At 41.0% G+C, this 27,223-nt stretch overlaps 2 protein-coding genes across 2 annotated transcripts in view; both read right to left on the bottom strand.

The window, feature by feature from the left end:
• Nucleotides 1-1,468: 1,468 nt before the first annotated feature.
• Nucleotides 1,469-13,008, bottom strand: PFDN5 (prefoldin subunit 5). Its single transcript, XM_026673948.2, has 6 exons — nucleotides 12,852-13,008; nucleotides 6,157-6,259; nucleotides 6,017-6,048; nucleotides 3,441-3,515; nucleotides 2,183-2,288; nucleotides 1,469-2,057 (listed from the first exon to the last, which is right to left on the bottom strand). The coding sequence occupies exons 1-6, from the start codon at nucleotides 12,921-12,923 to the stop codon at nucleotides 1,978-1,980; spliced, it is 468 nt and encodes a 155-aa protein (XP_026529733.1). The 5' UTR covers nucleotides 12,924-13,008; the 3' UTR covers nucleotides 1,469-1,977.
• A 1,884-nt stretch (nucleotides 13,009-14,892) lies between these two features.
• Nucleotides 14,893-27,223, bottom strand: part of ESPL1 (extra spindle pole bodies like 1, separase) — a 45,987-nt gene continuing 33,656 nt past the window's right edge. The window contains exons 19-31 of the mRNA XM_026673949.2: nucleotides 26,384-26,762; nucleotides 25,342-25,494; nucleotides 23,883-24,096; nucleotides 22,976-23,163; nucleotides 21,840-21,967; nucleotides 21,623-21,745; nucleotides 20,850-21,005; nucleotides 20,393-20,566; nucleotides 20,167-20,271; nucleotides 18,393-18,508; nucleotides 18,131-18,214; nucleotides 15,720-15,878; nucleotides 14,893-15,416 (exon numbers count right to left, since the gene is read on the bottom strand). Of these exons, the coding sequence (XP_026529734.1) occupies nucleotides 15,215-15,416; nucleotides 15,720-15,878; nucleotides 18,131-18,214; nucleotides 18,393-18,508; nucleotides 20,167-20,271; nucleotides 20,393-20,566; nucleotides 20,850-21,005; nucleotides 21,623-21,745; nucleotides 21,840-21,967; nucleotides 22,976-23,163; nucleotides 23,883-24,096; nucleotides 25,342-25,494; nucleotides 26,384-26,762 (2,181 nt within the window). The 3' untranslated portion in view covers nucleotides 14,893-15,214. The remainder of the gene's footprint in view (nucleotides 15,417-15,719; nucleotides 15,879-18,130; nucleotides 18,215-18,392; nucleotides 18,509-20,166; nucleotides 20,272-20,392; nucleotides 20,567-20,849; nucleotides 21,006-21,622; nucleotides 21,746-21,839; nucleotides 21,968-22,975; nucleotides 23,164-23,882; nucleotides 24,097-25,341; nucleotides 25,495-26,383; nucleotides 26,763-27,223) is intronic.

The raw sequence follows: 27,223 nt of genomic DNA, 5'->3' as shown, positions 1-27,223 counted from the left end.
TTCTTGTTTTTTTTTCTTTGAAGATGTTTTGCTTCTCATCCAAAAAGCTTCTTCAGCTCTGACAGGATAGAAGCTGAAGAAGCTTCTTGCATGAGAAACGAAATGCCTTCAAAGAAAAATCAAGAAAGTCCAGCTGCCTCTTGAAAAAGCACCTTTGGGACAACCATGGCCTGGATGACTGAGACTCTCTACAGACTTAGCTATACAAAGGGATGACTACTCTTTGAATGGTATAAGTAGGAATGGATTTCCAGAGAAAAATTGCAGACCACAGGAACCAGGAGCACTATTCAGGTAACCCTCAGGACGACCTTCTAAAAGGATGCAAATGACCAGCTATCTGCAAGGAATATAAATCTTTCCATTCCCCACTATCCTGTCGGAGCTGAAGCTTCTTGAACGAGAAGTGAAACGTCTTCAAAGAAAAAAACAAGACTAGTTGCCTCCTGAAAAATGCAGTTAGAGCAGAACCACTGTAAGTTGTGATCCTGTCCCACCTCCTTTTTGCATTGCTGAGGATGCAAAAGAAGAAAAAACGGGCTTAGATGAAGTTGCCTGTAGAAGCTGCTCTTTCCCTGCATTTGTGTAACCAGAAATCTGAAAAGATTTATCTCAGAGTAACCCCTCCTATTTTGATTTATTTGAAACAGTTCTAATTAAATGAGTTGTCTTAATTGTATTTTATCCCCAAATCTGGATTTGACTGACATTCTAGGGCTTGAAATGTGTATGCCCACTCCCTGCATTAACTGCAGCCTCACAAGTCACATGCAGAAGGAAGGTACCATTGCTCAATATGTCTTCATCTAGTACTTATCACTATTGACTATTGGGAGGTAGCATACCTTTTAATGTCATGTGAAAATTAAGTGGAAGCTATAGAGAAAACACAGTTTACATGTTATGGTTCACTTAAATTATGCTTAACTATGCTTCCATTATACTGGCCGGGTCAATCCTGCTGAGGATCCTAGTGTTAAGGACTCCTTGGCCCTGGCACCTAGATCTAGGCTCCTTTATATTATTTCAAGTATATGTGCATCAAAATCTAATTTTAGTACATCTCAGTACAACAGGCATCCAAACATAACAAATTTCTGCTGTGCTTCACTCTATTCATGCAAACAACTGTATCAATATATGTGTATAAAAAATCATTTACTAGCTTGTACTCCCTCAATCATGTTTACTCAAAAGCAAACTCATGAGTTCCCCATTCCAGACATTCTCAACCTTTTCTTCACCATGAAGCTCCTTCAAATATCTTTTGTGACAAAAGACCACCAAGACTTAAGATTTAAATCATAACATTTCTTCAAGCCTTTGTGAACCCCCTGTGATATCACAGCCCCCCATGAGTCCACAGACCACAGATTGACAAACACTGCCTCACTCCTCTCTCTAGTCCTCTATCATGGAAGCATACTTTCCCCCTTTTTCTTGACAGGTGGAATACTTCTAAACAATGCAGTGTCTCTAACTTTTATTTTCCAACAATACCTTCAGGATACACACCAAATCCAGAAGTATTTTTCAAACTAAAGTTGTGACTCAAATTGATTACATTCCTTTCTTTAAATCAAAATAACCTTAACAAAACAAAATCAGGTGGGCCATAGAGTTTTCTGGGCAGCAATGCATTAGTTAATATGCAATTATTACTTGCTTTGTTCTATTTATTTTGTACAATTCCATTTACAAGCACTGCATTTCACTGGGCATCTTATGAAAGATGGCCTCCAGGTGCCATAACTAACAAAACATAACATCTGAAAAGTCAACGAGTTGAGCAGATGTGGTCCTCAAGATGTTATCATTCCCAAAAACAGAAACACTCCCAAATTTATTTTAACAAAACAGAAAATTATCCTCTTACCCTCCCACCCTCCCCTTTAAGCTTCATGCAGCAGGAATGCTGCTTCCCTCCAGATGTTTTGACCATCACAAAATAATAGGTGGGCAAGGGAGTCTTCTTTGCTAGGCCTTTGTTGGCAACATTTGTGATGCACCTGCTGCTGTCAGTTGCTGAATCTTTTGGTTCATCATTTCTATTACAGCTGTGAAAGAAAAGAAACCAAACTGAGTCAGGAAAGCATTTGAGCAGCAATGGCTATAATCAGAATCAGATGGAGTTACATTTACAGTTTTTGCATTTCTGTTTTTGCCTGCTGCTAAGGCCTACCTTGTTTCATTGCATGCTTCTCCTGCAATGCTGGCTGGATTTTCTCTATTTGCTTTGTCAGGAAATCAATCTTCCTCTTGAAGAAGTCTTTAGCCTCATCCACTGTCTGCCAAGATCAAAGGCGTTGTTATTCCACTGTTTACAATCAAATGGCTTTGTCAACCGAGAATGGCTTGCTAGCACCTTGCAACTGCTAATGTGGCAAATCCAAATTGATTAATTTGGATGATTTTCCCAATCAGATTTTGGCTTGTATTTTTTCAATCAACAGTGGGCAGAGAATACTAAATGGCCCATCTTTGATCCCTTTTACCACCTGTCCCTGTATATAATGGAAATGGGATGGGATCAGCTGGGCTAAGCAGTAACAAGATACTTTGGTGGCATATAGAGACATAAAAATGAATGAAATGAAAACGCTATTTGAATTTGGTTATCTCTGCCAAGATTAGAATTCTTTGTTAACTCTTTCGAAGATGACCTTTGTTGCATCTTATACATTCTCAAGAAACGTGCTTTTTTCCCCCCACAGCCTGTGTAAAAATCAGACCAGAGAGGCTTCCTAAGAGCCTCTTATTCATGGGTCCATACAAATAGGGGCCCATGCTTTTAAAGCCTCTTGCTCAAAGGCAAGTGAGGAGGGGACTCATAATTGCACATAAAAGCAGCTCAGAGGAGATTAATGAGGTAATGTATAAATAGAGTACAATTTACAAAAAGGGAAGAGATCAACTACAAAGCAATTCAGGCCCAATGTGAAGTTCAAGCTGTGGAAGACTGGCTTAAGAGTAGATGTGCTTAATGTGATGGTAGGCTTGTTTATTTCCCTTATCAGACATCAGGTCAGGAAAGCCTGAATCATAAATCTCATTTTACCAGTATGATAAATTCTAAAATCTGCTCAATTTGGCAGATAAAAAAAGCTACAAATATTGTCCACAAGAATTGTCTCTAGGCTAAAAGTCTTAACAAGTACAGATAGTCCTCAACTTATCCCTAATTTAATAACACTTCAAAGTTATGACAGACCTTCCCAGAAGTATTTACAATGTGTTTTTGAAGGTGCAATAGCCACAGCTCCTGGTCACATGGTCATATTTTGGGTGCTTGGCAACAATTACAGTTGTAAGTCAAGGCCTTCCTGTATAACTGTGCCTGTATGGTGGAAGACCAGACCTCTGTATTTCCTGTGATGTTAAATTATGGATTGTTGCCTACTTGGAATTGTGCAGCCTCAGAGAAATGATAAATGTCTTACCTTTTCTACATAGTAACCTGTCCCTACATCTAATAATACATGGCTCACATCTGAAAGCTTCCCAGGAACATACATCTGTAAAGGAAGGTTAAGGAAAAGCACCAGAGCTGGAAAGAATCAAGCACAATCAAGAGGAAAAAAGAATTAAATTTCTAGTCCAAAGAGAAAATCCCCCATTGGAGAAAGAAAAAAAGTCCCAAGCATCGCTAGGTCATAACCCTCATGCTGATGAAAAAACAATATTGGACAGAATAGTTATAACAGCTGAGGTAATATTATAAAGCATGGCATCAGTATTTCTTCATAAATAAAACTTGCAAAACAATAGAGTTATGGGTACTTTTGGAATTGTTTGGAGCTTTAGTTTTGACTGATTTACGTTAACAGTGCTATGAGGCCACTTTATACCAGCCTGGTATTTCCTGGTTGCCTCCTCTTTAAGTACTCAGCAAATCTAAGCTCACAACTGATTTTTTAATAGAGCCAGAGGTTGCCATCTGTATTTAAGAATATACTGACAACAAAATACACCTCCACACTGTGCTATGCATTGAAAAAACAACACCTAAAACAAAGCATATCTTTATAGCTAAGTAAAGGACACAACTCTAGTGCTCTCCAAAGAAAACAGGAGATTCTTAAAGGTTTATATTTGTGTAACCTATGTACTCTAAATTAAAATTTTATTTTGCTTCTCTAGTGTCTTAAAAATCCCAAATGTTATAATCAAGGCAAGTCACAGAGGTCCCATCCAATCATAGGCACAAAACTAATCTTGAAAAATATCATTTGACAGAAGGCTGCAGGAGGAAATTCATTTCCACTAAAACAGTATGTGCTAAATCAGGGGTGTCCAGCCTTTCACCTTCCCTGGGCCACATTAGAAGATGAAAATTTGGTTTGGGCCGCACATAATTAAATTAAATAATTAATTAAATTAAATTAAATTAATAAAATAATAAAATAAAATAAAATTATTATTATTTATTATTAATTAAAATTATTTATTTTTTATTTTATAATTTTCCGGCCAAATTTTGCGGGGTGGGGGGGAAGGGGGGGGAAGAAAGCTCGCCCGCCTCACGCCTACCTCTCCTCCTGCAAATTATTTATTTTTCATTAATTTTCCGGCCAAATTTTGCGGGGTGGGGGGGAGGGGGGGAAATAAAGCTCGCCCGCCTCACGCCTACCTCTCCTGCTGCAAATGCAGCGGCAGCGGTGGCGGGGGCAGAAGCAGCAGCGGCGACGGGGCAGAAGCAGCAGCGGTGGCGGCAGCAACAGCAGGAGGTGGCGGGGCGGGACTTTTGGGCTGCGGCTGCCCGCCTTTTCTGTTGCTCGCCTCGCCCCGCACCTACCTCTCCTGCAAATGCAGCAGCGGTGGCGGCGGTGGCGGCAACAGCAGGAGGTGGCGGGGCGGGACTTTTCTGTTGCTCGCCTCGCCCCGCCTCGCGCCTACCTCTCCTGCAAATGCAGCAGCGGTGGCGGCGGCGGCGGCAACAGCAGGAGGTGGCGGGGCGGGACTTTTGGGCTGCGGCTGCCCGCCTTTTCTGTTGCTCGCCCCGCCTCGCGCCTGCCTCTCCTCCTCCTACTCGTTGGATCTTTCATGAAGGTTGGGGTGGGTGTTGGGCCGCATTACAAGGCGACCTGGGCCGCATGCGGCCCGTGGGCCGCGGGTTGGACAAGCCTGTGCTAAATGAAAAGATGCCTCTCCCCCTTAAAACAGATTTTTGTCTTGGAGAGCTTGAATTAGAAACACAGAAATAAAAGATAGTTTTTAGCTATTTTCTATTTTTTTCTTAGTGGGAAGTTTGATCTAATGTAGGAATTAGAGGTTGCACTACAACAGAGCACCCTAAGGTACTTTCTCTTCCTCTTCTCTTTGTACAGTTTTTGGTGTTGATATATGATCGCTTCAATTGCTGCAATTTTGTGTACATAAACAGAATTTATCAATACTTAAAATGGAACTTCTATGGTACAAGGTTCTGCAAGTCCCATTAGTATGTCATCAGGTTACACTTTCAGTTCCCATGAAAGCATTTTTTTTTTTGTTTCTCAGTTGAGCAACTGGTGGAAGTCACAACAGAAAGTATACTACAGAGCCAGCTAGCATTGGTTCACACATTATTGCTTCATTATAAACTGCAATGTCATACAAACATGCCAACTGCTTTCTGCTGAAAAGTATAGCATTAATCTGAAGGGATTCTGATTTCTTATTAACTTTGATTAGTCCTTCCTTCCTTCCTTCCTCCCTCCCTCCCTCCCTCATTCTTTGCAAGCTCTCACAAAACCTCTGAGTCCAACATATAGAAATCTACAACTTCCAAGGTAACTTCCCTCTAGATTTGCTCCCATCAGAAATGGTGACAGAATAGCTAGCCTGTGCAAACAGTGTTTTAGAAGTGGCAAGACACATTTGGGCTCACTGAAATAATAGTACCTCAGTAAACTGACTGTAGATTAATCCCACTGCCAAATTATTAGAATTACTAGAAATCAATATTCTTATGAAGAAGAAAAAGTTAAAAAGTTGAAGATCTTCCATAATGTTATTGTTTTGTAAAAAAGGATACAGAGCTAGAGAGTGGAACCAGTAGCTCTTTACCTAAACAGAGAAGAAAAATACCGTAGGTTTTGCAATGTGTTCTACATTTTCCAGACTGAGCTGAGATTACAAAAGAAAAGAGATTTTAAAAAGGGAGTTATTACTTGCCTTCGTTGCTTTTATTTAATACATTCAGACAGTCCTTTGCTTCCACATATTTTGTCTGTACCACCTTAAGTTGTGCAATGGATGAAGAAAGGAATTCAACTTCCTGAAGAAAAAAACATACAAAACTCAAGAGTTCAGCAATGAAAGCCACACTCTCAGCTTCCAAACAATTGTTGGATTAAACATTCTAAAATAGTCTTAGAAAATTTTGTCTAAGTAGTTTTAGCCTTGTTTAGTGCATTGAGAAATGTGGCAATTATATTATTTAAACATGCCTGTTTTGGTCTCATCAGAAAGTTTTATCGTGCTTTTTTATGACAAAGTGAAACCACGTAGCAGGTACATTGCAAGAAAATGATGGAAATGTTATGGCCACATAGCTCACAAATGTGATCATTAACTACAATTTCCTCTTGCCCTCAGTGAAATATTTTGGCTTTTTTTCAACATACAACCACGTGGGAAGAACTGGACTACAAGCGTGTCCATGTGTGGCAGCATAGTGTCTAAAATAGGGTAGAGAATCTGTGGCTTTTCTGAAGTTGTTAAAATTTCCAACCACAGCAACATTTGAAAGGGATTACAAGAACATTTAGTGTTTATCTTAAGCTTACCTTAACACTGAGGAAAGAAAATCAAAGCATCTGGTTCCTTAAGGACTTCATTAGTGAACTGAAACGTGTAATTTAAAGGATAACAGGGCGCACAGGGAATGAGTGACAAAAGTTCAAGTTGGCTCAAATTCTAACTGCATAAATCTTTGCCATGTAAGCTTCTATAACCAGCCAATGTAAGATTATCACATAAAGCAAGTGAAGGAGAGCATAGTCTTTAAATATCAAAACTATAGTCCCGGGAGTCTTAGAAAAGAAAAATTAGAATAGGGTCTTAATCCCAAGATTTAAATTACATATATTCACAAATGTTAACATATTCAGTTAAAAACATGCCTTTCAGCTAGATCCTTTAGAATGGCCTAACAACAAAATCACCCCACCCATTTTAATCTTGCATGAATTTCTCTTTCCTGTCCCCCTCCATATTCCACATTTTAAATCAGGAAATAATACCATCTCTCCCCCCCACTGCTGCCTCCCTTAATACCTAATACTCAAAGATGCCAGTTGTGAACAAAAGCAACAGCTGACATGCATAGCAGGTTACAAGTATACACAGAATATACCTGCCAGACAGGTACATGGTGTAAGGTAGGAACATGAGCTTGACAGAAATTTGCAGGAATTGGTACTTAGGCAAAAGGGGTTAAAACTTATCTTAGGTCTAGAACGATGAGATAATATTTGGAAACAACTCAGATACTTCCTTAATTCATTGGATACAGGGGGGAGGAGGAAGAGGGACAGCACAGTCTTGTTATTATAGCCGATCTCAGTCAAAGTAGTTTTAGCCTTCTTGTGGAGTTGATTTCTTGGCCTGATCTACCGTACATGTATTCTTCACTTAGTGACCACTCATTCAGCAACTGTTTCAAGTTACAATAGCTCTGAACAAGTGGTACTTATGATCAGTCCTCAAAGTTCTGGCCACTGAAGTATCCTATCACATCATCCCGGTTTGGGCCCTTAGCAACCAGCTTGCACTTATGACAGTTGCAGCATCCCAAACCTTGAGGGGCTTGAGCCATGCTTCCCCAGCCACTTGTGCACCCTCCCCAAGCCTCGCTGCATTCATGCCACATCTCCCCTGCCACTTATGCATCCTTTCCATCTGGCAGCAAATACACCAAGCTTTGCCATGCTTGCGCCCGCTACCATTCATGCACCTACCCACCCAACCTGGTAGCAGCCAGCCCAGGCCCTGCTGTGCAACACACCGACTCAGCTATCCTCCCTTTCCCATGTGAAAGCAGTCACTTACTCACCTGCTGGTTTGCTTGTGAACTACCTGGGACTTGGAAATTTCTGCCTGCTTCCCCACCGACTTTGATGAAGTCAGCAGGAGGCTCTCACTTTTATCAACCCACAATCCTTTCTTAACAGCAATGGGGACTGCAGGGATCACTGCTACTAACGAATGTGGTCACATAATGTTGCATTTTAGAACTGCATCACTTGGTCACAGAAATTCTGGTCCCAACTGCTGTCCTAACGCGAGGATTACTTCAACGAACCATGACCTAGAGCAGTGATCCCCAACCTTTTTTACGCGGCGGCCCGGTATCCCCAACCTTTTTTATGGCGCGGCCCGGTACCGACATCAGCTGGGTGCCGCCATCTTGTTTTGATGAAAAAGTGCTTCCGGTGAGCTTTCTACCTCATCGGAAGCACTTTTTCATCAAAACAAGATGGCGGCGCCCAGCAAGCCAGCGGCCCAGTAGGACTTGTTCCACAGACCGGTACCGGTCCGCGGACCGGTGGTTGGGGACCCCTGACCTAGAGCACGGGTGCCAAATTGGTGGCATGCAGGCCAGAGGTGTCACACGCAGGCTACACCCACCCCAGCTCTGCGAAGGGGAAAAACGTCACAAAACATCACGTGATGGCAACGTGATGCCACAAGTTTGACACCCGTGACCTAGAGTCAATAGAGCATTTAGTCCTCTATTGTAGCTTTTATCTTAGCTCGTATGATTTGATTAATCCCCTTTTACAATCCCTTCTTGGACATTCTAATCAATTTTATATTAAATATCTTCTTGATGATCCAATTCTTAATTGCTGTGGCAAAATTTTTAACTAGATAAAATTTTTAACTAGTTATTCAGATAAGGTAGCAATTTGATTTCAATTCCTATAGAGATATTGAGGGTTATGATTAAGGAAGTTTACATAGTATTGGGTACTTCAAAATAATCTTGTTATTTTGTTATAGTCTGTAGATGTTTTACATAAACTGATAGGTATAAAGTTTTAGTTAAGAATACTGTGTTAAATTTATCACTTTTAATGTGCTGTGCTGTGTGTTGGTCTTTTGTTATTTTAGTATATGGTCTAGAATTCTGTACCCATAAATATTACTGCAAAGCCTTGCAGTCTGAAGTGATGTTGAATTTTATTCTTATCGCTTTGATTCCCCCCCCCTGCATTCTAGTAGACTAGCACCATCCTGTGGTCTGCTTAAAACATATTCATTTTGGCAGTGGTTTATTGTCCGAACTTGCCGTTTTGCTCTTGAACATTTTGTTACACCTTCAGCGGGACTTTAGATGAAGTATCTTGTTCCGTTATCTTTAGTTGAAGTATCTTAGATGAAGTATCTTGTTCCGTTTTTTTTTTTTTTAGTTTATATAGGTCTTGTGTGGTGATGCGGTCAGTTGGTCATGTGACTGGCTGGTGCAAAAATTGACTGGTGAGGTGGTTGGTTCCATCCAACCGACCATTTCACCACCAGTTGATTTTTGCACCATGTGAACAATAGTCAGTCACCTGACCACACCACCACCCAAGACTAAAGACTAAATAAACTAAAGAGGAATGGAACAAGATACTTCAGCTGAAGTCCTGTTGCAGATGTTACACTCGGGAGCTAAATGGCAAGCTCGGAGAACAAACCACTGCTAAAATCCGCAATCCAAGCTGCAAATATTTTCTATTATTTCCAACTTATTCATTTGGTTTGGTTTGTTGTCTGTTTGCTTGGTTGCTGATCTTGATCAAGGGAACTCCATACTTACATCTTTAGTAAGGAAGCTTTGGATGTTAATATCTCAAGTTAAAAAGAATTACAGATAGTCCTCAAGACTTACAATCATTCATTTCGTGACCGTTTGAAGTTACAATGGCACTGAAAAAAGTGACTTATGACCATTTTTTCCACTTATGACCATTGCAGCATCCCCATGGTCACGTGATTTACTTTTGGATGCTTGACAATTGACTCACATTTACAACGGTTGCAGTGTCCTGGGGTCACGTGATCCCCTTTTGCAACCTTCTGACAAGCAAAATCAATGGGGAAATCAGATTCACTTAACAACTGTGTTGCTAATTTAAGTAATGAAGTGATTGTTCACTTAGCAAATGGGGCAATAAAAGTTGTAAAATGGGGCAAAACTCACTTAACAAATTTCTCACTTAGCAACAGAAACATTGGGCTCAATTGTCACAAGTTGAGGACTAGCTTATTATAGTTTTCCCATTCCCTTTGCCCTTCCTTTCCTGCCTGATGAGTTGGTCTATCACAAGGATGGGAGGTCATGCTGAGAGCTCTAGTCAAAAGCCTCTAAACCGCCTGCTCCAGATGCTGAAACTTAATTCCCCTGAAGTTTTAAAGTCTTTGAATATCTAGAAACACAGCAAAGAGTCCCCTGTCTCGCACACAAAGGGTTGGAGGAAGGATACTGTGTGAATTACTCCTCTCCCCCTCCCCACTTGGAAAAGAATGAAACCAACCAACAAACCAACTGTCAAGCTGCTAAAAGAGACAGAACCAGCATTTAAAAATCAAAAAAGGCTGCTGAGAGAGAAGGCTTGAGACTTCCGGTTTTCCATCCTATTATTTATTAAAGTCATTTAAGTTAAATAATACACCATCCCTGTGTTTTCAAGTTCCATGTTAAAAATATTTTGAATCCATTTTTCATATTAACAAAAGTGGACTGTCAAACAGGAGAGTGTGAATTACAACAGACTCTTAAAGCAAGAGCAACCATACCTTTTGAATTCAGATTTAACTTCATTCAGAAAGCCACTAACAAAGCAAATCTCAGATTTCTGTAATTCTAAGCACTGACTGACCCTTCTCTCTTAATTTATACAGTAACAGAAAGAGGTAATGTGTTTGGCTTATTATATTGAAATATTGCAGGAATGATGGAGAAAATATTCAGAGTAAAGCACTCCAAATGTTAAAGTTATTATATAAAACTAATATTTGTGGAGAGGGGAAATTATTTAGGATACTCATTTTAAGAAGAGAAGATATATGCTTTCTACCTGATCTTCCTCTGGCATCTGAAATTAAGTGACAAACTTATAAAAAACCCGCAAACAATTTCATGATTATTTTGGGGGGAAAGAGAGGAAGGCAAAGCATAGCGACACCAAACAGTTGAATTAAGCAAGGCATTTCCAACAGGACATACTGAATTTTTAAAGGACTGATGGGGTAAGGGGTTTTTCTAGCATGCTATATAAAACCCAAAGCTGGAGAACATCTAGGTTAAGTCATTTCAATACTCCTATATACTCAGACACATTTCCATTTAAAAACTACCTATCTACAAGTTGCCCAACTTCTTAAGTTCAGACTTCAAGATACAACCTGGAGACTCAGAGGTACAGGTAATCCTCAAGTTATGGCCACAATTGAGTCCAACATTCCTGTTGCTAGGTGAGAAATTTCTTAAGTGAGCTTTGCCCCATTTTACGACTCTTCTTGCCAAATGAATCACTGCAGTTCTTAAATTAGTAATCTGGTTGCTAAGTGAATCTGATTTCCCCATTGATTTTGCTTGTCAGAAAGTTTCAAAAGGGAATCGCATGACCCAGAGACACTGTGACTGACATAAATGCGAGTGTTGCCAATCATCCAAATATAAATCATGTGACCATGGGGATGCTGCCATGGTCATTTAAGTGTGAAAAATGGTCGTACATCATTTTTTTCAGTGCCGTTGTTACTTCCAGTGGTCATTAAGTGAATTGTTGTTAAGTCGACGACTATCTGCATTAGCAGCCTCCGGAAAGTCACAGGAGGTTTTGGCACGCAAGGGTTGTCTCCACTGCAGCATCCCCATGGTCACGTGATTTACATTTGGATGCTTGGCAACGGACTCACATTTATGACAGTCGCAGTGTCGCAGGGTCATGTGATCCCCTTTGGCAACCTTCTGGCAAACAAAATCAATGGGTGGGGGAATCAGATTCACTTAACAACCAGGTTACTAATTTAAGAACTGCAGTGATTCCCTTAAGAAATGCAGCAAGAAGAGCCTACAACGGGGCAAAACTCACTTTAAAAAATTCTCACTTAGCCCCCAAAATGTTGGCCTCGATTGTGGCCGTAAGTTGAGGCCTTAACTGGCACCTCTGAGTCTCCGGGTTGCATTTTGAAGTCTTAAGGTGCAGAACTGAACAGTGAAGGTTAGAAGACAAAGACCGTTTGAGCCAAACGATGGTCCGCGATGGCCACAGGCAACATCCTATTAGCAATAGCATTTAGACTTATACACGACTTATTTCCAGCCCTCTCTATGCGGTTAACAGAGTCAGCCTATTGCCCCCAACAGCCTGGGTTCCTCATTTTACCCACCTCGGAAGGATGGAAGGCTGAGTCAACCTTGAGCAGGTCAAGATCGAACTGCCCAATTGCAGGCAGCAATTACCCGGCTATAAAGTTGCCTTCCTTTCCTCCTCCTCTTTTATTCACTGGAGATCCAGAGAAAGTCGTGTCGGCTGCAGCCTTATCTGGGGGTGATAGCCGAGTCCAATGGGTCTTTTCTTTCTTTCGAATAAGCGGACTCAGCATGAACATCCACCCCAACCGGGCGTCCTCCAAGACGTTTGCCTCCCAACTCTCACCTTTCCCCCCCCCATCCCTGGGGCGGGGGGGAGATGGGGGCTTCCGAGGACCAAGTGGAGGAAACCGCCACCCCATCTAGGTTTCGAAAGGTCCCCCCCAATACTCCCACACCGAGCTGACCAAGCGCCCACTCAGCCACCCCACTTCTGGCCCGGCAACCGCGACGACGAGCGAGCCTTACACGCCTACGCCCACCTGATCGGCTTTCTCACCTGATCCAGCTGACTTTTCAACACTTCCAGCTGCGGCAGGGAGAGCTCCGCGATGTTCACCTGCTGCGCCATCTTAGGAGGCGGAGACAGAGAGAGATCCCTCCGCGGGCACCACCTCGGGAGAGGAGTGACGTTCGCTCTAGCTGTTTGGAGTCTATGATCAAGGCGCCCTTTGTGACTCACGGCCAACGGAAAGAGCCGCCCTGCCCAGCCAATAGAAAGACACCGCTCGAGACGCCCCGCCCCCCCCATTCTTCTTAAGGGGGCGGAAGCGTTCTTACCAATGTATGGAAAGAAACACGCTACAAGCGTTCAGAGGGGCAAGATCTATATTGAAGGGTGTAAATAAAAATCGAAACTCCGTTTGGTTTCTTTGCACTAGGCAACTACAAAGGAATATGCCAGTATTTGAGAGGTTACCATAAAGAGGAGAGGGGTCAACTTATTTTCCAAAGCACCAGAGGGCAGGACAAGAAACAATGGATGGAAAGTGATCCAGGAGAGAAGCAACCTGGAATTAAGGAGAAACTTCCTAAAAACAATTAACCAGTGGAACAGCTTGCCTTCAGAAATCGTGGATGCTCCATCACTGGAGGTTTTTAAAGAAGAGATTGCACAGCCACTTGTCTGAAATGGTATAGGTTTTTTGAGCCCAGGGGTTGGACTAAAAGACTTCCAAGGTCCCTTCCAGCTCTATTCTGATTGAAATGATTTGTGTGCGCTTATATCTTTGAACTTCCTTATCGGGCAAATTGAGCCCATTGCCGCCCCCCTCCCAAAGCTACCGTATTGCTCTAACACCACCCACAAGTTCTCAGGCACCATCCCCATTGGTTGGGGATGATGCAAAGAGCCGCCCCGTGAATCTGGACGGTATCTGAGATCTTTGTTGCATCGCGACGTCTAACTGCAGCCTCAATCTGCTCACTCATTTCTTGGTTAGATTATGTTTCTCAACTTTGACAACTTGGAAGGTGTGTGGACTTCAACTTCCAGAATTCCTCTTGTGCTATATTACACGTACATCCTCTATAAGTCCCCTTCAGATCGTACTATGACTTCAACTACTGTTCTCCTGGTCAACCAAGTAACTCATCTGATGCAATGTAGCTGACTGGGGCACACCAAACTGGATAAAATTGATTAAGATTGCTTTAGAAAGTAACCTGTGCCTTTGAAGTAATGACTAAAACTGAATACAAAATTATCCGGTATCCTTACTGAATATCTCCTTTTTGAATCTGAGGAGCTGTAGAGGAAACAGTCGATTCAAGAATGCAGTTTATTTGGATTTGAGAGGGTTGTCTCCTATTGCCTATGCAAGTGATTACATCTATTGACCTCCCTGGAAATGAAGGCTCCCTTAAATAAGAGTTTCTCGGTGCAAAAATAGAACTCCATAACAACCAAGGTTGCTACCCACATTCCATGTCATAGTCTCTGGAAATTTAAATCAGAGGCTCTGACACAGAGTTCGGGATCTGGAGATCAAACAGGAAAGAGTTAATTTCCCATATTATGGTAAATAATTTATCCAGCACTGGGCTGTTGCTCATATACTCAAAACCTTGCTTATCAGCACATAAAAAGGAAATTTTTGTGCCAAGGTAAGCCAAAAGAAATGCCAAAGCAAAATATAGAAGCTGTACACAATACACTCGTGTACCTTTTTAACTATTAGCAACCACTTTAAAGTCTATGCTGCCAACAAGCTCTTATCTAATTTATGATTTTTTAAAAAAGCTATAAAGGTAGAACTAAAATTCCAAGGAAGGGTGCATAAATTGTCTAGTAGAATACAAATATTTTAAATTGCATGCCTTCTCAAGCATTCCTAATGAATGGCTATACTGGCTGGGGCTGCTGGAAGTTGGAATACAAAGTCTAGCAGGACTGTTTACCTATTTTCCATACTAGCCCAGTCACCTAAGCCTAGACAAGTCAGCTCAAAACATCCTCAGTCAAGACTAGAGCATATCCCCTGCCCCAGGTTCAGGATTGGATGCATATATATATATATAGAGAGAAGTTATTTTCTTTTAACCTTTATTGAGGTTTTGAAACATTAAAATACAAATAGATTTAAGAATAACTTACAATAATTGCTGAACATTTCCTCTGTACAAATGTGATACATATTTCAAAAGATAGCAGCTTACATAGGTTCTTCTATAAGAGCAATGCAGGCCTGCTACAATAAAAAGGCAAGGCAGACTTGACCAAACATACTAGCCTAAGTTAAAATGTTTATCTTTTCTCTTCAAACACAGTTAAACACAATTTATACTTTAGGCAATTCAAAATGTAATAATAAATTCATTCAACCCCCCACATGTTAGATCTCATGTTTTGTTGAATTTTTTTTATTTCAGGAATACTGGTAAGCCATATGCAATTGGAGCAGCTCCAATCATGTGTCTGAGTTTGGGAGCCTGGCGGGATTCAATGATGTGCTGTAGCAAAGGGGCTCTAGAACCTGCCTTGAGCCAGTTGTTCAGAAGTGCCTGCATATAGCGATCAATATCTCGATCGGTTACATCCCAGAGATTGCCCAGCACCAGGGGACTGGAAAACAAGGGATAGGAAAGAAGCATGTGAGCACAAGTCATGTTTATAACAGAATCCTGGATGTATCAATTGGTAGGCAAAACAAAGCAAAAGGTTTGATTGAGTAACCCTTAGGCTTGCACAAGCATTTCATGTTGGATGATGTTTCCTTGCTCCTGAAGCTTTAGGATAGCAAAAATTTCCCAAGTATTGGCTTCATGTATACTCTTTCCATCATAGCCTGGAAGCCAGTATATCAGGATTTAGGAACTATGATTCTGGGCAATTACCATGATGATTGAATAAGCTTTAGCAACTTACCATCCTGCCATAATGAACTTGAGGATAGCACCATTTCCCTCCAGGTTGCCCTGTACAGCTAGAGCAGCACTGCTGCAGCCAAAAAGAAAAGACACAGCTCTGCAATTCATTTTCAAGATGGAATCCACAAAGCGTGCACCTGCCCCGTGACCAGCATAGCTAAAAGAAGAAAAAATTGACACCTCAAAAAATCTGGCAGATTCCCATTGTGTAATTTCTTGATTGTCTCTTGTTTCCCATTCATTTGTAGATCTGAATGTTAAATAATATACCTTCACCAGAAACTGAAAACAGAAAATCTTTTAAAATGCTGGGCTCTCAATCACATAGTAGAAGGCTGCATACCCTCTTTTGTTCAACTTATCCATGGCAAAAGGGAGTGAGAAGTTTGCTTCCAGCAAGGGATGTGTGTGTTTCCATTTATTAACATGTATAAAAATACATCTATCCATATTCATACACATGTGCAATGGAACAATACCTTGGAAATTTTAATATCAAGTAATTTAACCTAGACCAAAATCTGTTATAAAACAAACACTTTGATATGTGTTTTTGTTGAATCTTTCATTTCATTTTCAATGTTATATTTAATTTTGAAGAAAAAGTCAAATAATTCTTGCAATATTAATATTCAAAACTGATTACTACTATTGGAATATCTACTTTTTTCTGTCATCTACATTTAATACTCTAATTATATAAATACTACTGCATTGAAATAAGATATTGTATCAAAACTGGCTCAATCAAGTCATACAGACATCTATTGTTCCAAAGATGGTCTATGTGACTTGATTTAATATGTAAAAGATTGAGCTATTTCTATAGTAACACTTTATGGACATATTTTTAGTTTCTTTAAATTTACTCATTTAATCACTACTTTGTATATTCTCTTCTGATTTTATTAGCATTGCCATATTTTTATTGTATTTTTGATATGAAATGAAATATGAGATATAGGATATGATATAGGATATGATAAGCAGCAGAATATTGCCTGCTTAGTTTACCATCCAAAGGGACAATTCTTTTCCTCTGGCATTCTTGCTTGATGCTGGCAAAAGAATTACCGTATTTATCGGCGTATAACACGCACAGGCGTATAACACGCATCTTCATTTTAAGAGGGAAATTTCACCCCCACTCCCACCCCACGCGCGCGCTTCAATCCACAGTGTCCCATTCTGCCTGCCTGCCTGCCTGCCTTAGTTTCTGGTTGTTTGGGAGCAGCTTCGGCTGAGAATAATAACTATTCGCCTCTTTTACTCAGCCGAAGCTGTTCCGATTCAACCATTAACGAAGGCAGGCAGGCAGGCAGAACGGAGCACTGCGGGCGGGCGGGCGGGCGGACGGGGTGGGGGAGAAAGGCGACAGGAAAAGCCCCCCCCCCCCGCTTCTTTGAAGCAGTTTCTTCCTGTGCTGGTGGAGGAGCGAGAGAGCGACTGAGAGAGCTGACCCAGAGAGAAGGACAGGCTTCGGTTGCTTCCTCCCTCCCCTTCTTTCATTTGTGTCCTTGATCCCCGATCCCAGCAGCATTCACCGAAGGCTTCTTAACATTATATCGGCGTATAACACGCATACATCATTTGCCCCCTATTTTCAGGGGGAAAAAAGTGCGTGTTATACGCCGATAAATACGGTAGGTCTGTCTGCTAAGAGATCTTCTCTCCTTGTTTAGAAGTTGGCTATAATAAGCCAAAACCTCCCAGCTGAATTGAACACATCTATTAAATGTGTTCTTGCACATTACTTGCTAAAATGGTTCTTGGGAAAGGCTAGGCTTAGATTACAAGCTTCAGGATAAGCTTGTTGCTTATCTTGTCATTTAATGTAGGGTCATAAAGGACACTAATAAATGTTATAGGGATGGGGAAAAGGGGAGGGTGGGGTGGAAATCAACGAGTTTCCAACACTGATGTCCTGGTAAGTAGCCCAAAATATAGTTATGGCATAGAAACTTTTCTTTCCCCATAAGCCAGTTCTTACTTCTCCGTGATATTTTTGTTTTGCGTAACTATTATCTGAGACTTTAAATATATAAATACTTAAGGAACAGTCAACAGTGTTTAAATACATTCCTGAGCAACTTTTTAAATTTTTTCCCATTTTCTTGTATTTTCTAGGCCTCTGCTCACATACTTCTCAGGCAGTGAATACCATTTCTCTAATGAGCCTCTGTAGCTGAGATCTGCTGTATTAAAAACTTTTTTTAAAGGCAAGAACACTTGCAATTAAGAGCATAACCAAGAAAAATGTATTCTCAGAGTAACTACATCAGACCCAGGATCCACTTCCTCTATATTTTAATAGCTTTCATTACGCAGGTTTTCTATCTGCAATTCATTCAAGCATTCAAACTTTTTGCTGGCTCTAGTATAGGCTATGCGACCCTGTCTTGTACTCACATGTAGAGGTCACGTTCTTTGAGAGCCAGTGGTACTTGGTCTGTACTGGGAACCTCTCCCACCACTCCTGTCCATCCAGGTTCACTATCAGGTAATAAGCAAAGGGAAAAAATATATAGTTATGAGTTGGAGTGAGTTTAGTGGTGTCCACATGGTAAGCAACCTTGATTCAAAAGGAAGCCTGTGGACAGATCGTGTGATGCTATGGCTTCCCTGAAGGATGCAAAATCTGTGCGATAGATAACATGGTGCAAATACCTACCCTTGAAACCATTCTTTGAACATCTTCTCTGTGCCAGGAAGATTTTTGTGTGGGTTCAGAACATAGAAGGTGCTGCTGCTATTGACTCCGTGATTGAGGATAGTCTCTTCCTGATACTGTTTGAGGGAGATTATAAGAGTTGCTTCATTAGATGGGGACAAAGCATCATCAAATCAGGCACTAATTTTAGCATGTGAGGATTTTCACTTCATGCTATGGCTAGCAAATTGCTTCTGAGCTGAGACAGGTCTATCACAAACTCTACTGCGCTTTGAAATGACCTTACCTGCAGTATCTCAAGCATTAATGCAGCCATAGTTTTATCTGTATCTGTGTCTATCTGTCTCTTTATCTCTATACTATCTATCCATCCATCTTTGGTCTCCCTTAATATTGTTCAGTCTTCTAAAGCAGGGGTCTCCAACCTTGGCAACTTGAACACTTGTGGACTTCAACTCCCAGAATTCCTCAGCCAGCAAAGCTGGCTGGGGAATTCTGGGAGTTGAAGTCCTCCAGGCTTAAAGTTGGCAAGGTTGGAGACCCCTGTTCTAAAGGACTGTTTTGAGTTATTTTAAACTATTTGGGGAGAAATTGCATACAAATTCTTTAAACAAACATTGCATCCTTGGTAAACCAGGGGTGTCAAACTCATTGCATCACAATGTATCGGGACTTTTTCCCCATTGCTAAAGTGGGCGAGGGCAGGGCCAGCACATGACGCATCCGGCTTGCAGGCATCGAGTTTGACATCCCTGTTGTAAGCAATATTTCACTCTCAATCGAGTTGATTGTTCCTTCTTGTGATCAAGAGCAGCATACATTAATCCTTTTTAGTTTGGATGCTGGTTTCTCAAGTCAAGGAACTGAGTTTTTAGAGCTATAGAAATTATGCTAGCTTTCTTAGCTCAAAACAGCCTAATTGCTCTACTTAGGCCAGCAGAGAAAGCCTAATGATCCCATTGGTTGAAGAACTCCAACTGTCGGGACCCAGAAGAGCTTTCTTTGCTGCAGTTCCCGCCCTTTGGAACATCCACCAGGGTAAGATCTGCCCCCAATCTCCTTCCATAAAAGCCTAAAGATCTGGCTCTGCAAATTGGTCTGGGGATCCAATGGGGGAATTCAACTCTGGAGGTGGTTGCTAGATTACCAGCAAACTACCTCCCCTCTCCCTTCTTTTTTTATAGTCATGTCGACATATTTTCTTTGTTTTCTTTTTCACTTTTGTTTTATTGTTCTGTTATTTTACTTTCACTTTGTTTAAACTTCCTTTTTATTGCTTCATTTTTTATGGTTGTGAGCCACTTAGAGTAGCCCATGGCAAGATAGGAGGTAAATAAACATAATAAACATAATAAACATAACAATAACAATAACAATAATAATAATGGTACTCTCACCCAGTACCAGAACTAGGTGACTCAATTTTTGTTTGTCCTAATGCCTAAACTATACAAATCAGAGACAAAGGCTTTGATGCTAATAGCATTGGCCAGCTTAAGCGAATCAATCTTCCTTGCCACCTGCCAGAGAGGAAGCAAGGAAATGAATACTATCTCCTAAAAAGCTCCCCAGATTTTTGCAAAATAGTGTCTCCTAACATTTATTAAACACTCCTTTTCCCTCTAGACTTCGATAATGAGGCAGAACTCTAAGAAGCAAAAGAACTGTTGTTTAATGATAGTGTAAAAGTTGCTATTAAATGCATCAGCAAAAGGTGATAGAAAAGAATGTATCTAAGTCAAGCTTTCAGCATCCAGGAAAATAGATACCTCACCTTTTTCGTAAGTGAGTAGCTAAGCAGAAAGTGTAGAGATGGTAACCGGGTTATTGACTGGTTGCTTAAGCACGGTATGTTTTCCCAGGGAAGCTTCTGGAGATGCTGCAAAAAAAGATCAAATGTTCAGGTCCCCTTTCATAAAACATTTATTGGATGAAGCAAGTCAATAAGGTTGCCCTTTGCTATCCCTGTGGTAAAACAGCATGGCTCCATCCTTACTCACTTTATCCAACACAAGCACCAAGTGGCCACTTGGTGCCTGGCCAGTGTATGATTTCAGTTTGTCCACTGTCTCTTGTAGAAGGCTCAAGGCTCTCTCAGGTTGAGCTGGGTGAAGGCCCCGTACCAAGCGCTCCACAAGTTGTGGTGTTAACAGATGGGATCCAGACAGTATGACCTATTAAAAAAATAAAATAAATTCCCATGCCTGGAGCTGCCTGATTATAATAACCTGAGCCAATAACAACAGTAGAAAACAAAAAGGCAATTGGAATTAAAAACATGGCAGATTTCTCATTTGAGACAGAAAATGTTGCAGGCTGGAGGCTTATTAAAATTCATATATACATATATGTGTGTGTGTGTGTGTGTGTGTGTATAAAAAAGGAATCACCCCTTTGAAGACAAGGTGTACCTGTCTAATCTCATCTTCTATGGTCAAAGCCTGCCCATCTCCTCACCTTAAGCAAAGCTAGGTCGATCTTTTCACAACCACATTCTCTGAATTGTGTTAGGAGATGGGAAGCATCTTCCACCAAGCTGTCATTCTCACAGGCTGGTAGTAGTGCAATCTTCCAGCAACTCAGCACATGTGTCTCCAGAGAATCCATCAATGCCTGTGGAGTCAAGCAGAAGAGTCCTTTTAATAGGGTTGGGGTGGGGGGGGGGCAGCGGTGGTGCAGAACAGCACAACAGCAGGGTGGCTTGGAAGATGCTACCTTCAGCCAGATTCTGATTCCCACCAAAGGCAGAAAGTTCATTACATGTGTATGGGCAGTGTTGGGGAGGGTGAAGAAGAATTTGAAAAAAAGGAGCATGAAGGAATCGGGTGCGATTGCACAATTAAGACAGCGAGTCGTCCTGACAATCTTGATCTCCTCTTCCCATTCTTTTTGTTGAACTCAAGCTTCAAGCTTGTCTACTGAGCTCAACTTTGTCCAATGAAGTGCCTTTTTCATGTGCTTAGATTACCAATCTCATTATGCCCATTCAACACAATTTATGTCCAGAGGATCATGGACATCATGGGCATTATATTCCTTGAAAACTATAGAGCAGAGATGAAGCCACCAACAGGACCTCAAACTGCAAATTTTAATTTGACTGAAGGAGGAAAGCAGTTTTAATATAGGCAGAACAAATGTGCTAAATTGGATTAATTTAATTTGCTAAATCAAGGGTTTTTGCCATTGATCTGAAAGAGAACTCTGCGCAGCAGGAGAGCAGACCTCACCATCATTCTTTTGTCCAGTGCTATCCGGCCAGTCCACCAATCCTCTTTCTGTGTGAAATTTGAGATCTCTTTTTGTTTTTGCAGGATGGCTTCAAATTCACTTAGAGCTGCACTTAAGGAAACCTGAAAAAAAGCACCAAAAGGAACATTATGAGACAAACCATGGCCTAAATCCAAAAATGTTTCTATATAAAGTTCTCCTTCTTGCTGTTCTTACCTTGGCATGCAGAGTCTGTATCTGGATGTTCACAGGGGTAGCATCTTTCTCTAACCTTGTCAATAAGAGGATGTCTCCAGTGGTCTCTGGCTGGGTGCTCACCAGAGTCATTATGCACACTGTGACTCCTAAGGAGACAGCAAGACTCTTAAGTAAGTCAATTGAAAAGAGAAAATGTAATGAGGAAATGACTTCATATTAAAACAAGTCTTTTTTTGCCAAAGCACAACACAGACAAAACTCTACTTCAATATCTTGAACTAGGCCATCATCTCTGCTCATCACTCTCCTCCTTTAAACCAGGGCTGGGTTTCTACTGGTTCTGTCCACCTCTGTAAAACCGGTAGCTCTGAAGAGCAGCAGACATAGAACTGGTTCTATGTCTGCTGATGTTTTTGCCCACCCACCCACCCGGGCTCTTCCCTGATCTTTATTTCCTGATTTTTCAACTTCAGCTGCCGAACGAGGCACAGCTGCAGTTAAAAAAGCAGGAAAAGAGGGCTGTTTCAAAGGCTGCTTCTCTACACACGGCATGCTGATGACGATTTACAGGCGTGCAGCTCGCAGCGTGCAGGGAAGCTCGTAAATCCTGAACCGGTAATTAACCCTGTCGTATCCCACCCCTGCTTTAAACCCTGTACTTTTAGAGCAGTAAAAAAAAAAAATTAAGAAAAGATGGGCAGGACAGAAACGGTCATAAGTCACTTTGCTCAGTGATGTAACTTCAAACGGTCACTAAATGAACTGTTGTAAGTCGATGACTACCTTTATTAATGCACATGAACCAATTTGGTGTAGTGTTAAGGTACCAGGCTTGAAACCAGGAGCTCTAGTCTAGGCTTAGGCATGAAGTCAGCTGGGTGACTTTGGGCCGGTCATTCTCTCTTAGCCCTAGAAATCAAATATGGGCAAAGCACTTCCCCCCAAAAAACCTTGCCAAGAAAATTGGAGGGCTAGTCCAGTCACAAAGATTCAAAACTGACTTGAAGTCACACATATATTCACATACACACAACATTAACGCACATCCCTGAGAAGGCCTTTTTATATATCTGAGAACGGTCTTCCTTTTCAGAGTGGTGGTACTTGCCAATCACAATCAAATTATAATTCCATCTTACATATCCATTACATACCAGGGGGGATTTCCTGCAGGCCTTTTCTGAATCTCTTAGTTTCCAACCCTGTTGAGTTGGGACAACTGAACTCAAAGACGTTCTGAAGTTCTAAGAGGTGCTGAAGCTGAGAATCTGCTTTTCCTTCTTGCAGGGTAAGTGCCTCCAGTTGCTTGGAAACACCGGCCACTGATGTTTTTTCCATTTTGCTAAGGAGGAAATGTAGCACTAAGATTATGAAGACATTCTTAATAAATGCGTCTCTGCTTTATTGCAGAAATACGCTTTCAGATGTATTCCCTTCTATAAATATGACACACTGTTACTGGTAAAGAGACTAATATTAAAGACAGTTCTAAAAATTTCACGTTAGTCACAGAAGTCTACTCCATCTGGCTGGATTTTTTATTTATTTATTTGAATGCATTGCCTGTCCATATCCGATGGACTTATTTACTGAAGTATTAAGATTTCATCTACAGTTTGGACCATGCAAATTTTTTTCTGAATTCTAGGCCATGAAGTTTTGAAAGCTTGCAGTTTATTAAAAGTTCAGCTAAAAGCTGGAATGGGAAACAAGTGCATTCAAGCATGAGGGAAGCTTCCAATATATACCCACAGGGACGCTACCCACTGTATCTCTGCATTTTACTAATATACTTTCCAGAAGATTCACAGTAATAAGACAGTTCTGCTGCATCTCTTGCAACTTTTCTTCCATTTGGTGTAAAATCACAGCAAAATTCCTGAAAGAATCTGTCTGATAAGCACCTTCATGGACTCTTGTTGTGGGATTATCTCTTTCCATCCAGCTTGGTGAATAAGGATAGGATTGTTTGGCGTTGTTTTTATATTCTTGCACTTGCCACACTTGTCAAATTGATAGATACCATGTTCCCCCTTTCCCCTTCCATCACTATGAACTTACCTGACTTTCTTATGAATCATGGTCATCTCCTGATGACGAAGAGTAATAGAGACTGACTCAGAAACCAGATAGGCAGTAGCAATGGGGTCCCTGTTCCCAATACACAGCGCCATGAGTTGACAGAGACGGCTGTAGAGGGCACCCAGTGGATAATGGGCAATTGAATGAAAAGCAGCTTGGAGGGAATCATAGACTGAGTCCATGGACAAGATGTCTGTAACATTGCAAGTTAGAGAAGAAAAACAAAACCTGACAGTCAGTGAAAACCTGAATGTGGTTATGTTCAGATTAGTCAGTCTATTTCATACTCAAGCAGTGTTAGTTCTCCTTTCAAATTTGCAATAACAATCTATTTACCCACTTTCTCTAGCCACGGTTCCCTCTCCAAATGTATTAGAATTCAACTGTCATAATTCCAGGTTAGGAAGGGGATGAAGGCAATACATCTGGACTACGCCGGCCAGAATACATTCAGAAATAAGTTATTATTTCATAAAGCTTCATTTTTATAGCTGCACTCCACATCGTTCTACGGTAGTAACTCAAAGATAGTTATGATTCTTCATTTCCCATTTTAAACATTACAAAGGGGTAACATACCTCTGCACCCAGACAACTAGCATTTCAGTAAATGTAAACTACTCTCTCTCAAGTAGCCAACTCAATTCCTGTGTTTGTCATGGGGACACAACTTTTTACTTTTTCTCCTGCTAGCATGAAGCCCATGTTAACTGAGTCATCTCTCTTTAGATTAGATTAGATTAATCCTTTGCCTATGGCTATTATGGAAACTTTCCTAACCATATGGAGCCATTAGGACATTCTTAATTTCCTTTGCTAACCAAGCAAATTGTTATATATAAGGCTGAACTGGGTGGACTTAGTTGCTTCACTCTTCCTGTCTTACAGCGCTACAATCTATAAATACTTTTGACACCCAAAAAGTTAATTTATGTCTCAATATTACTAAATCAGTACCAAGAAAACAAATAATTGTTAGTAATCTAAGCATTCTGAGTCGAGCATTGCAAGCATAGGCTGAAATCTATGAATTTTTGCTTGGGGAAGGCAGCTTGCACAAACTATTGTTAAGAGTATTGCTGATACTCTTAACTCAGCTTTCCCCAGCCCAATGCCTTCCAATGATGCTTAGTTTCTCATCTCAGCAGCCATAGCCAATACAACCAATGATTATGGAATGATCAGAAACTATACCAAAGGGCACTAGTCTAGAAAAGAAGCCTAGGCAATAGATTGAATTTGGTCAACTGTAGCAGTGAAAACTAGGATATAAATGTAAAAATAAATGATCCACAAAAATATCAGAATTCAAACTTCTTTGTTAAAAAATATAAAAGAGTTTTCACACAGTATATTATGGAGGCCATAGTTAAGGTAAGTCTTTACAAAAATAATATAATTTTTAAAGGAAGATTGACAGATTTCAGTGGCTCTTTACCAGCAGGTGCATCTAGTGAGGAGGAAAGTACATGCAAGTTGAAGGCATCTTCCAAAGTTTTCTTCTCTGTAGATGAAAACCCTCCCTGTAAGACAGTGCTAAAATCTCTCCGGAGGACCTCCTGATCTTCTGTGCTTGGTTGTCCTCGGGTTTCTGCAGAGGATAAAGAAACAGAACACCAAAACTTTTCCATCTTGCCCAAACCAGATGTCAAATGTTGCCTTTGAGGCTATGATCATAATTTATGCCTTTGTTGTAATTCCAAAGGCTGAAAACTCAACATTTGATGCCTTCTGGTGTGGGCTGCTGAAGATATGTTAATCTGGACAGTAAACATCTAGAAAAGGTTGATTTATGGATTTACAGTGCATCATCTACATGGACTTGTTGCTGCAAATCCACAGTAATGTACTTGAACGTAAGGAGGCTTCTGCCCAGGTGAGTTGAAATATTCAGCTACATGATATATGATGCGATCTCAATGGATGGAAATGATCATGACGAGTCTCATAAAAATCAGTTTTAAAAAAGCCCAAATAGAAATGCGAAGTTTTAAAGAAGCAAGGCCCGAACATTTCCTTTCTCACTTGGTTACTACAACTGTTGGGCCGGGCAGGCAAGAAGAATTTGAACTACTGTAAGCAGGAAGTTGGGATCACAAATCAGTATTACTTCCTATGATAAATTTTAGATGCAAGTCAACAGATTTTTTTCTGTTGACTTCTTTCCTTCCTTTTGCCTTTATGTTTCTCCAAATCTCTTTTGTGTTTAATGACTCTCCACACCCACTGGAGCCCAGTGTGTGCTGTGCTTCAAAGCATAAAGCATAAGAAGAGAAGGAAGGAAGCAGATGGGGAGAAGAGACTGACAGAAACCATGTATCCTTCAGTTCCTTAGTTCAGATGGAGCTTATTTATCTCTCTATAATCTCAGCTCCATTTCCTATTTCTGTGTCAGTGTTTTGCATGTTTGCTGATAATAGGAATCTGCAGCCTGCTCACCCCTTGATTTTTTCTTGACATTTTCATAACATAAATCCTACCGTTAATAACTTTCTCCTCATCAGAACCTCGCAAGACTTCAATGTTGTCTTCTGAACTCTCCTCGTATGTCTTTAGAATCTCTTTCTCTCCTCCTCCTCCTTGATCTCTCTGAAGAATTCTCTCCTTGGAAGCTTTCTGGAGGTCTTGCTTTTCTTGTCTAGTGCCTCTTCTAGTGCTTGGCCTCCCAAGCTGGGGATTTACCATTTTGGAGCCAGCGCGGCATCTCTCCGTTTTAGCAAGGTTTGCCTTAGCTGGTTTTCTGTTAGATGTAACCCTCCGTCCCATCCTGCGAGTAGCAGCCCTTGGTTCATTCTCAACACGGGATTCTGGCCCTGCTTCTGGATGGCCTTCAGCATCACTGTCATCGCTGAAGGAAATCTGGGGATGAGAAAAGGATGGGATTTCTCCTTATTTTCTTGGAAAAGAAGGCGAAAGGAGCAGCAGGGATGGTAGAGTACAGGATGGCCAAAAGGTTCAGAGATGAAGGGAGTTAGGTGGATGGGTGGGTTTGAAGTGGAAGCGAGTGCTACAAGGCAGGAGAAGCATGAGGTCCTCACCTAATGACTATCAAAAATCAGCATCACTAAGCGATGCAGTCATGTGATTTTTTTGCCTAATGACGTCATCGCTTAGTGATGGATGTTCCTGTCCCAATTTTAGGATTGTTAAGCAAGAAGTGCCTGTGTTTTAAAAATTTAGAAACAAAGAGATTTGTATGCTTTGCAATGAGAGTAGAGTAAGAGTAAGAATAAGAGTTAGAATAGAATAGCCTTTATTTGGCCAGGTGTGATTTGACACATAAAGAGTTTGTCTCCAGTGTAAAAGCTCTCAGTGTACAT

The sequence above is a fragment of the Notechis scutatus genome, chromosome 2 (genome assembly GCF_049901735.1).
Source record: "Notechis scutatus isolate UNSWTSFEM ecotype Mainland chromosome 2, rNotScu1.2, whole genome shotgun sequence".
In the NCBI taxonomy this organism is placed as follows: Eukaryota; Metazoa; Chordata; class Lepidosauria; order Squamata; family Elapidae; genus Notechis; species Notechis scutatus.
The sequence above is the reverse complement of the archived record's forward strand: the minus strand, read 5'-3'. Positions and strand labels throughout refer to the sequence as shown.

Bases quoted from the DNA above. Each gene is read 5' to 3' on its own strand.
- PFDN5 (XM_026673948.2), bottom strand. From the start codon at position 12,923: ATGGCGCAGCAGGTGAACATCGCGGAGCTCTCCCTGCCGCAGCTGGAA. The intron at 2,289-3,440 runs GTAAGACATTTA...TGATCTTGGCAG, and splicing joins CAGGTTACTATGTAGAAAAG to ACAGTGGATGAGGCTAAAGA. The intron at 2,058-2,182 runs GTAGGCCTTAGC...TTTCTTTCACAG, and splicing joins GAAGCATGCAATGAAACAAG to CTGTAATAGAAATGATGAAC.